Source organism: Bicyclus anynana, chromosome 15 (genome assembly GCF_947172395.1).
Source record: "Bicyclus anynana chromosome 15, ilBicAnyn1.1, whole genome shotgun sequence".
Lineage (NCBI taxonomy): Eukaryota > Metazoa > Arthropoda > Insecta > Lepidoptera > Nymphalidae > Bicyclus > Bicyclus anynana.
Genome location: NC_069097.1, coordinates 16,263,747 through 16,273,940, shown reverse-complemented (window position 1 = coordinate 16,273,940; position 10,194 = coordinate 16,263,747). Strand labels below are relative to the sequence as shown.

The window sequence follows — 10,194 nt, the reverse complement described above, 5'->3', positions numbered from 1 at the left end:
AAAGTTAATTAGAGAATAAGAATATAAAGCGCATTTCTTTTGGTGTGCTTTAGTATCTTGATTAACAATTTGATTTATTTAAAAAAGTAAAAGTGGGGTACCTTTTAAAAACTTAGTAAGAATCATCAGGCATTGCATTCTATTCTATAGTCTCAGACTAATTTCATAAGGACTAGTATGGCACCCAAAGTCACGAACGAAAATGTTTGTAGTTTTTTGAAGGAGACGAGATAAACTCACTTATCGTTAATAGTTAACACCAATAAATATTTTTTATGTCCTTACATTACACACAACTATTTTGAATCGCTATAAACACACGTGTATTTTGTCGAACGAACTCTGTGGTTTAACCTGCAGGCAGATTTTAGGTTGGCAGCAATGCGATGGGTAATGGGTATTTCCACAGATTAATAGATACTACCAGTATCTATACTACTAGTATCTATTAATCTGTGGATACTACGTATGGTATTTCGGTTGTATACGGTCGATGCGGCTTTCAGCTTTTAGAAGAAATGCAACGTTGTCTATCATATGTTTTGCTAAAATAATAAAGCAGGCGTTCATTATAAGAAACATTCTTGTACTTGTATGTAAAGTTGATCTCGAATCTGTTATTAGTAACCCGACTCATATTGTAATAGCCTAAGATGGAAGTTTTATTCGTCCCAGTGTATACATAAACTTACAATGTTCAATGTAATCCATGGTTTTGGTCATCGTGATTTACCGATACCGACCCACCGACTCAGGCATACTCTATTATAGATCCTGTAGATAATAGATATTCTTTTCAGTTGAATGTTATCTTGCTTGTCCTGAGTTCCGTGGTTCAGTACCTTTATTTTTATTCATTGATCATTGATAAATCTATCAGTAATAATTTATTTTCTAGTTTAAAGAGTTTACTAAAAAACCGTTGTTGTAATTCATATTTAATTTATTTATACACAATATTTCTCGACTAATGTCAAACAACTTATAGTAATAATCCCAATATAAAAATATTTCATCTTCTTATTTATATTTATAATATATATATTGACAGTTTTTTTTACAATTATATAGTTACTCTCATTTTCATGTGCTTTCTGGTCATAATATAATATAAAAATTGTTGTGATGTTTTACTTATACATTATTCACATTTTTCTATAATTATGTCCCGTCTCAATTTTATTGTCTGATTTGATTTGGTGTGCAGTGCTTATGTACTGACTTCACTCAATGATACAAAATATTGTCTAACTACGAACCACTGTAAACTTGAATGTTAGGAATGAGAAACTTGCTTTATGAATGGTTATATCATCAAGTGAGACAATAAAATTGGCCAACAGGTCCAATAGGTACATAATAATATATTTTAAAAAATCTATTTATTAATGTACACATCACATATCTGAACGCACATATTTACATCGATTAAAGGCTTCATAACAAATAAAATTGACGATAATTATTTTAACATTAAACAACAGAAACATTACCTCTCACAGTTTATGGCAAATCGTCAATGTCACCACAAAGGAAAATCTAATTTACCATATTTTAATAGACAATTATAAAACACAACATAGCTATATTTTACATAGTCTTATAACGAAATAAATAAATTATTCTCTAAATAGTTACGTCGCTTATTGTCAAATGAACCTAAAACCCTAGAAACAGCGGCCGCGGTCGTCGTAATCCCTACGTCACTTACATATTATGTACTAAAATTTTTTTTTAACACTTATTGTAGGAATGTAGAAGGTCTAATTTGGATTTTTTCACTTCCCACGAGTCTATAGATTATCTCGAGCAGTGCTAGGATAAAATGTTAGACTATTTAATTTTAATACAAAAGTCTCATAATATACATATACCTAACAAGATGATATTATCACGTAATGATATGATTTCGATCGACGACAAGCAAAAAAGAAGAATACTGACACATAAGTACGGCCGGAAGTAGTACAAATTAGCAAAGAGATAACAGAATAAAAATAATGATACACATTATCAAACGAAATAAAATATAAAAATGTTTAACAGTGGTAAACGAGAAGAAAACGAGAACATTTCTCAAGGGATCACCAACTGCAAAAAAATATAATTCCCTTGAATTAACCTTAACTAACATTAAGACGATATAAATATTTGAAAAAATATGGACGGGATAGTTGAAACAGAGTAGTGTTTTTCAACCTTTTTCAACAACCCTTTTTATGAAATTTTTCATGGTCATAATATAATTTTATTACGGCCATGACAAAATAACATGAATTTAGGCTATAATTTATTGAAGATCTTGTTTTTATGTGTTTTTATTTTACCCACGACCCTCCTGTAACCGGACCGGCGTGGAGGTTCCGATTTACTGGTTGAAAAACACTAGAATAAAGTAAACTTTGTTAGAATTCAAAGAAATAGAACAGAATATAGATTTGTGCAGCTAATTTCATTCTTTAGTTTCAGCTTGTGATATTAATCTCCTTATAATTACTTATCAAAAAACTTGCCCCATATTTTATTAAATATTTAAGCTTCGCAGAAGACCTCCTGCGAAGACCATAAATTCAAGCCCCCTCAAATTATATTACTGTAAAGTTGGTAACATTGGAATCGATTTAAATTCGGAACCAATCAGCAGTTAAAATTCAGACTACAGAGGGAGGAAGAATCGTTTAATAGTATCAAATAGATTTCACATTAGCACGTCTGTTTACAATATGAAGTCGGTTAAAAAGTATGTCAAGTATTTCTCGTTTGTAGGTTTTAGGAAGCACATTCAATCAGCTGAGGAGTCCCTGAAAGGGCAAAGTTCAGTACTACTCAGTGGACTATATGAGCACGGTCCACGGCACACGTCACCCATCGAACACATTGTCAAAGCAAAATAGTCATTTCTATGACCAAGACTGATTGGTTTCCGGCCTGTAGCCAAGTCTCTTTTAACAAACGCTTCCAAAACAAAAGAATGTATGGAGACAACATTCATTATCGATCGGTCACGTGATCGACCTGTCAATCCCATACATTTTTTAGTTTTTGAAGCGTCTGCTTTTGTAGAAAGATAATTGATGTGTAACTTGGCTAGGCCTTCTGGTCTTCCGGTCGAGGCGTGCCTCGTCGATTTTAAAGGTTACAATCTACGCAGGCGATCGCAGGTTCTCGAGCAGGAGCAGCGGAGAGAGCAGCAGATCGCCGAGGGGAGGGCGCCAGGGGGGCGGGCGCCTGCACTGCTAGCACTCCCGGTCCTCCCGGACCAGCTGCGCGGTGTCGGCGCCGGTGTCGGCCGCCGGGTCCAGCGCGCGCGTGCGCTTCGTGCTGCGCGTCTCCGTCGACGACGGCGAGATCACCGCCGACACCACCTTCTCTTTCAGCTCTTCGGGAACTTCGTAGATGCCCGCTGCGGACAGACGCTCAGTGTGAGTACGTGTCGGTGACAGGTGACTTGGGGTGTGTTCATGAGATTATCAACTAAAGTTGTTCTTTGGTATGTCTAAAGATCGAAATCAATAATAATCATTGCAAGTGGTGTTTCATTGATGAGCGTAAAAAAAGCACGGCACTCGGCTGGGACGAGTCAAACGAACGGACTGACGTCATCTGCAGAGTCGGCAACATAAACACTGATAATTGATGCTTAAGATAATAAGCATCAAAATAGACACACTTTAAAAGATTGTACAGAGCCTCGTGTTTGTATTTTTAGATTATAATTATGTAAATACTGTAACAGTCACTAGTGGAACAAATATATAAGTAAATAAAATAAAGACGACTGCTAACCCTAATTTGTACTTTGTGACCTATTTAGTGTTTGTTGAAGGACAAGTCTTAAAATTACAGGTGACTCATGTTAAGTGATTCCTAAATGTTATAACTTCATTTTTAGTTTGCAAAACTGCTAATAACTAAGCTAGCAAAAAAAAAGAAAAAGTAAAGTTACTAATTTTCGAGCTTAATGTTGATACAAATACAAATTGAGTAACTGGCAATAGTTGAAGGATTGAAAATTGTCTGTGTGTGGAGCAGTCGGCAGTCGGCAGTACTCACGCAAGGGCGGCTCGGGCTCGCCGGCGGCGGCGGCGCGCGTCACCGCCTCGTACATGGGGTTGCTGAAGTCGCGGCCCTTGCGCGCCGGCTCGTCCAGCGCGTACGCGTCGCCCGCCGCGCCCGCCGCGCCCGCCAGCGCCGCGCCGAACTCCACGTTGGAGCCGGCGCGGAACGACACCGACTGCGACGACGCCAGGCTGCCCAGCGCGCCGCCCTTGCCGCTGCAACACCAATCATATGTTAATGCTTGTATAAAATATAATTATAAACAAATTAACCTAAAAATGGGTTAAAATGCGGTTTCACGCTTTGGACAGGTGCTCTGAAGAGTGCCGCTCGGTGAGCAGCCTCTGTGATGTGTATATGCAGCAATAGTATTGCTGTCTCAACTGAACAAGTAGTAGTCGCCTCAGCATGGTGCATTCTCTTTCTACAAACGCTAACGCTTCGAAAATCAATGAATGGGAATGACATTTACTATCGACAAGTCACGTGATCAAGTTGTCGATCGGATCTGTCATTACCATACATTTTGTTAGTTTTCGAAGCGTTTGCGTTTGTAGAAAGAGAATCGACGTGCCAATTTTTATGTGAGCCTCAGACCAATTTTTATGTGAGCCTCAGACCAATTATAGAAGGACCTGTATCGCACTCATAGTCACGAACAAAATTGTCTGTCATTTTCTGAGGAAAACGAGCTTAGATTTTGTATATATCTTATACTAAACTAGAAGTTTTTGCCCATTTTTTACACAACTCAATTAAACAAAAAGGTATTTTTACGGAGCTCTTTAATCGATGAACACGATTACAATTATTAAACATCGAGCTAGCGAGAGGCATCGGCGTACTCACAAGGGCCTCTTCCTGACGATGAACCAGCCGGCGGCGGCCGCCAGCGCCAGCAGCAGCACCAGCAGCACGGGCACCACGACGGCGGCGGCGGACGAGGCGCGCGCCTGCGTGGCGGCGGCGGCGGACGCGCAGTAGGGCGGCGCCAGCGGCGCGCGGCACGCGCACTGCACGCCGCCGTCCGCCGCCTCCGAGCACGTGCCGCCGTTCTGGCACGGGCACGCGCGCGGCAGCGGCCGCGGCGGCTCGATGGCTGCGGGGGACGAGGTCAGTGTGGGGCACGTTATGTTTACATAATATCAGGATTGTTTTTATAACAGTACGGCATAAATAAAAGCTTTTAATAAAAAAACAATCGTCCTGTAGACCACACGATTGAAATTTGAAAGGTAAAAGATTTAAATTAAAAAAAAAAACGATGCGCCATCTATGAGTCTCAGGCATAACTACATCGCAACGGGTTATTGGAGTCACAAAATAATTGTTCCAAAGTTCTTTAACGACGCCATCTACTGGTAGTTTAAAATAACAATGTTTCACGATGCCCGTAGGTGACAGCACGCATAGCCCGACACAGAGCGATGCAGCGGAGCCGAGAATCGGAGAAATATTAACTAATAGGATTGCACAAAATCTCCGCTCCTCTTAAGTGGACGGCAAACTTTAAATCTAACTTTAAAGGGAGCGGGCAAACGGAGCAGGAAATCACATCTACAACTCGGCTCTCCATTACTTTCTTACTTCGCTCCGCAGCTTCGCTTCTCTCCGGTGTACAAACACAGAACACAACTCCACTCCGCATTAGTCCGTTTCCCTGCTACGTGGGGACAGGCAGCCTCAGTTTCGTAACGCATTCACAAAAGTACTCCTCGAGTCAAACGTGCGCAAAGAAGTTTACTTCAAAAACTTGACTGTATAGTATGGCAATACACGCTGTTGTGTTACCTGCGTCGCAGGCCAGCTCGTGCGTGGCGCGCTTGGGCGGCGTGAGCAGGTCGGGGCAGGCGCAGCGGCGGCCGGCGGGCACGGCCAGGCACAGGTGCGAGCACGGCGAGCGCGCACACGCGCCGCGCGCGCTCAGCGACATGTTGTAGCGCAGCGGGTGGTACACTGCGCACACGACACCGTCACTACTGGATCAGTCAATGGCGACCGAGCTGCGTGATCGCACGCGATAATTGAAGTTCGCCGGAAGACATCGAGAATGAGTTGATGGAATTGAAAATTCTTATTTTGTATTAAGTATGGATATCATTTCAGCGATTCGCACTTCAACGATTGCAACCTCGCAAAAGAAACATTCTTTAGATTCAATACTAAAGGGTAGAGGCCAATGTTCAGCAGTCCATCTGACGATAAAGGTGATGCTGAGCTATGGAGTGACAATCTTTTACTAAACAGAAATCTGTCAAGCGAGCTACCTTTAACAATATATCTATAACGATCGCAAGAATTTAATCAATTCACTATCTAAAAACCTAAGTGTAGTTTCTCAGATGCTAAAGTGAAACTCACCTTTCACAGCCGAGGGGTTGACTAGATCCTTCGATATGACGAAGGGCACTCCTCGCCCGAACTTGTCCTGCCGCACCAGCTCGCCCGTCTCCCTCGTCACCCAGTACAGCGACGACTCGAACACGTCCAGGGACAGCGGGTGCTTCAGGAAGTCGCCCTTCAGGATGACCTTGCGGTTCGTCCCGTCGTGTTTGATCATCTCTATGGTGTTCAGCTTGGTGTCCGCCCAGTAGATCGCGTGGTCCATCGCGTGGTCGATCGCCAGACCCGTCGGGTGCCGGACGTTCTCCGTGATGATCGGTCGTCGCTTGGAGCCGTCCATCCACGCGGTCTCTATTTTAGGCGCCGAACCGGCGTCCGTCCAGAACATTTTGCCCAGCTGAGGGTCGAGGACCAGGGAGGTCGGGCTCTCGATCCCGGCGGACACGATGGCCCTGCGGTACCGGCCGTCGGTCCGGGCGACCATCACGCGACCTCGCGGTTTGGAGCCGGTCCGGTCGGTTTCGGTCCAGTACAAGTTCTCGCCGATGTAGTCCAGAGCGATCGCCGTCGGTTTGGAATTTCCCTTCATGTTGAGATCTTGAGCGAACCCGCTCTTGACCTCTCCCTTCAGAGCGTTGATCATGTAGGATCGCTTGATCGTCTTGTCGTAGCTGTCCGCCCAGAACACCATCTCCTGCTTGGGGTCGTAGTCGATGGCTTCAATCCTCTTTTCCGAAGTGATAACATCGTACTGCTCGTTCTTGTCCTGGACGAATGCTCTGATCTCGGGCCCGTTCGCGTACATCAGCACCACCTCGTCCTCGACCGCTTTGCAAATACCGGATAAAGTGTCAGCTAATCTGTAACAAATACATATCGGTAAAATGCGTGTGTTGAGATGATGTGTAGTGTAACGTAAATGAATAAAATATCGAATGGATACGAGAAGAAGTCTTAAAAAGTGGCGCCACTGACAGTAAGGTTGAGAAGTAGAAGGTTAATTTGATATGAACATGTAATGCGGAGGAATAAAGGAACGAATATCTTAGCAATCCATGAATTCACCGTGCGGCAGCTGGGTCCACCGCGTGGCAGAGAGAATAAACTTCGAGCAGAGCCCTGGACTTGTGACCAATGGATGAAGGTTTAAATAATTCCTTGACGATCCAAGCCACGGTTTTTAAGCAAGTTATAGAGAGACTAGTGGACGCCCGCGACTTCGTCCGCGTGATAATTGATGTAAACTTCTCTACCTCTACCTTACCCTGCTCGTAAACCTACCCAACCCTACCCTACTCTACCCCTACCTTACTCCTACCCTACCGCTAACCCTAACCCTTCCCTACTTCTACCTTACCCCTACCCTACCCTACCCGTACCCTACCCCTACCCTACCTTACCCTACCCCTATCCTACTCCTCCCTTACCCTATACGTTCCATATCCTTCCCCTACCTCTATCTTGCCCCCTACCCTACACTACCCCTACCTTATCCGTACCTACCCTACCCTACACTTTCCCTAAATTACCCCTTCCCTACCCCTATCCTATCCCTACCCTCAGCAAAATTGGTCCAGCCTTTTGTGCGTGGTGCAATGACCAAAGGACTATAATTTCCCAAGCGACTTCTATGCTAATACTATAAAGAGGTAAAGTTTGTGTGGTTGTCGGGGTCTGAATCTACTGGACCGATTTGGAAAATTCTTTTACCAGTAGAAAGCTACATTATTTGCGAGTGTCATAGGCTATGTTTGGTTCTCATATTCACACGGGAACGGGAACCACGTAATTGAAACCGCGGGGCGTCATATAGCGGCATTTCTGCGACTTTCAGAAATTTTGTATTATCTCCGAAACTATATAACTAATTATCATACTGTAAAGGGCAAATCTTATCTCTATAATATCCTTGTGATTATTAAATAATTTATTTCGATAAGGATTTAAGTTAAAATAAAAGTGTAAATAATGACGTAAACCTTAGTTTAAAATTTAAATAATTTATTAAAGTACTAAAGGTACTATATCTGCTAAAATATAAAAGATAGATATATGGTGTCGCGGACTTTTTTGTAGAACTTTTAAAGATTCAAAAAGCCTCCATACATTTATTTCAGTTATACGCAATGGTTGAGGCAGCGCATGCGAATAAGTAAGTTTTTCGGTCCGACCTGTAAGAGAAAACCCGCGATAACTCAGTAGTTATATATGATGGAAATATAAAATATAGCCTATAGCACTCTCCGATAACGTAGCATTCTACTGGTGAAAGAATTTTTAAAATCAGACCAGTAGTTCCGAAGATTACCCCATTTCAAAGAATTGTTACAAACTTTACCTCTTTATAATATTAGTATAGATTTTGCTAGTAATCCTCTCGCACCTACTTCTACGGCGTACAGACTAACCAGATAGCCATTTTTAGTCAGTTCATTTGTTAGGTCATAATATTTACTAGAAGAATTTCAATATTCCAAGAGAAAGAGCACAAGAGGAGAGGTAGGCGTGGTTGGAGCGTGTGGAAGAGTAGACAAGTGTGTAGAATGAGTAGACGATAAGTTGACAAATATAAGAGATTGTCATATTTTGTCGACCCCACTTAAGTGGGATAAGGTAGGATAAGGATAAGGAGGAGATGATGTGTGGTTTTAAACATCTCATAGTGCTAAAAGTTTTACGTAAAATCAAGCATCTAAAAACCCAACGATTTCAAAATGATTGGTAGAATATACAAGACGATTTATGCTTAATTCATCGAGACCCATAAAAATTCGAACAGTTGCTGAGTGCAACAGTTTGGAAGAACAGTTGTTGGGTCCCAACCTCCCAACTAAAAATCAGAGCTGCATACTTTTATGGGAAGTATGTGGCAAAATGCCGAGTTGGGGCCTTTTCCTAAGTTATGCCACACATTACAGGGCATTCACTTACTCCTTCTAGTGGTTGCGGTGTGGTTGCCTACCTATCTAGCGGATACTTATAATTTAATATTGTGATTTGTGACAAAACGTACTAGTGAAGTTTCAAAATTAACTGGGCGTGAAAAAACTGAAATAATAAGATCCAACGCACTTGAATCCCTCCCGACAGCTGCAGCTGTAGCTGCCGTTGAGGTTGGTGCAGAGGTGCGAGCAGTGGTGCGCGCCCGACGCGCACTCGTCCACGTCGGCGCAGCGCTTGTTGTCGGCGCGCGAGATGATCCAGCCCTGGAAGCACGTGCAGATGTAGCCGCCCGGCGCGCCGCCCGCCAGCGTCAGGTTCGTGCAGAAGTGCTCGCAGCCGCCTGCGGGAGACATCCGCGTACAGTTAGACACACGCGCAGCTCACGGTAACGTATTCATAGCTCAGTGGACCGTGTTCAATATTTGACTGGTTCCGATGCAGCTGAACCAATTCTACTATTTTCCAAAATTCGACAACAAGGAACCAATCAATTGTCACGGCAACATACTCTAGACCCCGAGGTGTCACAGTCGGAGCCCTGGGGATGCACCTGGGATCAACGGTATAACTGAACAGACGTACCCTTGTCGTGCGGCGAGCAGGCGTGCGCGTGGTGGCAGCCCAGCTCATCGGAGCCGTCGCCGCAGTCGTCGGCCAGGTCGCACAGCTGCGTGCGCGACACGCAGTGGCGGTTGGCGCACTGGAACTGCGCCAGCGGGTCGCACGGGCGCGCGCGCGCGGCGCACAGCGTCATGTTGTTCTCGTCCGAGCCGTCGCCGCAGTTGTCCACGCCGTCGCACACCTGGTACCTGCGCACGAGCGGATGTCGTTGCCATAGCTGTAGAGTTA

General features: G+C 43.6%; 1 protein-coding gene across 1 annotated transcript in view; it reads right to left on the bottom strand.

The window, feature by feature from the left end:
* Positions 1-922: 922 nt before the first annotated feature.
* LOC112047476 (low-density lipoprotein receptor-related protein 2) overlaps positions 923-10,194 on the bottom strand; it is a 199,695-nt gene continuing 190,423 nt past the window's right edge. The window contains exons 21-27 of the mRNA XM_052885787.1: positions 9,928-10,154; positions 9,475-9,685; positions 6,421-7,262; positions 5,851-6,015; positions 4,909-5,158; positions 4,054-4,274; positions 923-3,403 (exon numbers count right to left, since the gene is read on the bottom strand). Of these exons, the coding sequence (XP_052741747.1) occupies positions 3,237-3,403; positions 4,054-4,274; positions 4,909-5,158; positions 5,851-6,015; positions 6,421-7,262; positions 9,475-9,685; positions 9,928-10,154 (2,083 nt within the window). The 3' untranslated portion in view covers positions 923-3,236. The remainder of the gene's footprint in view (positions 3,404-4,053; positions 4,275-4,908; positions 5,159-5,850; positions 6,016-6,420; positions 7,263-9,474; positions 9,686-9,927; positions 10,155-10,194) is intronic.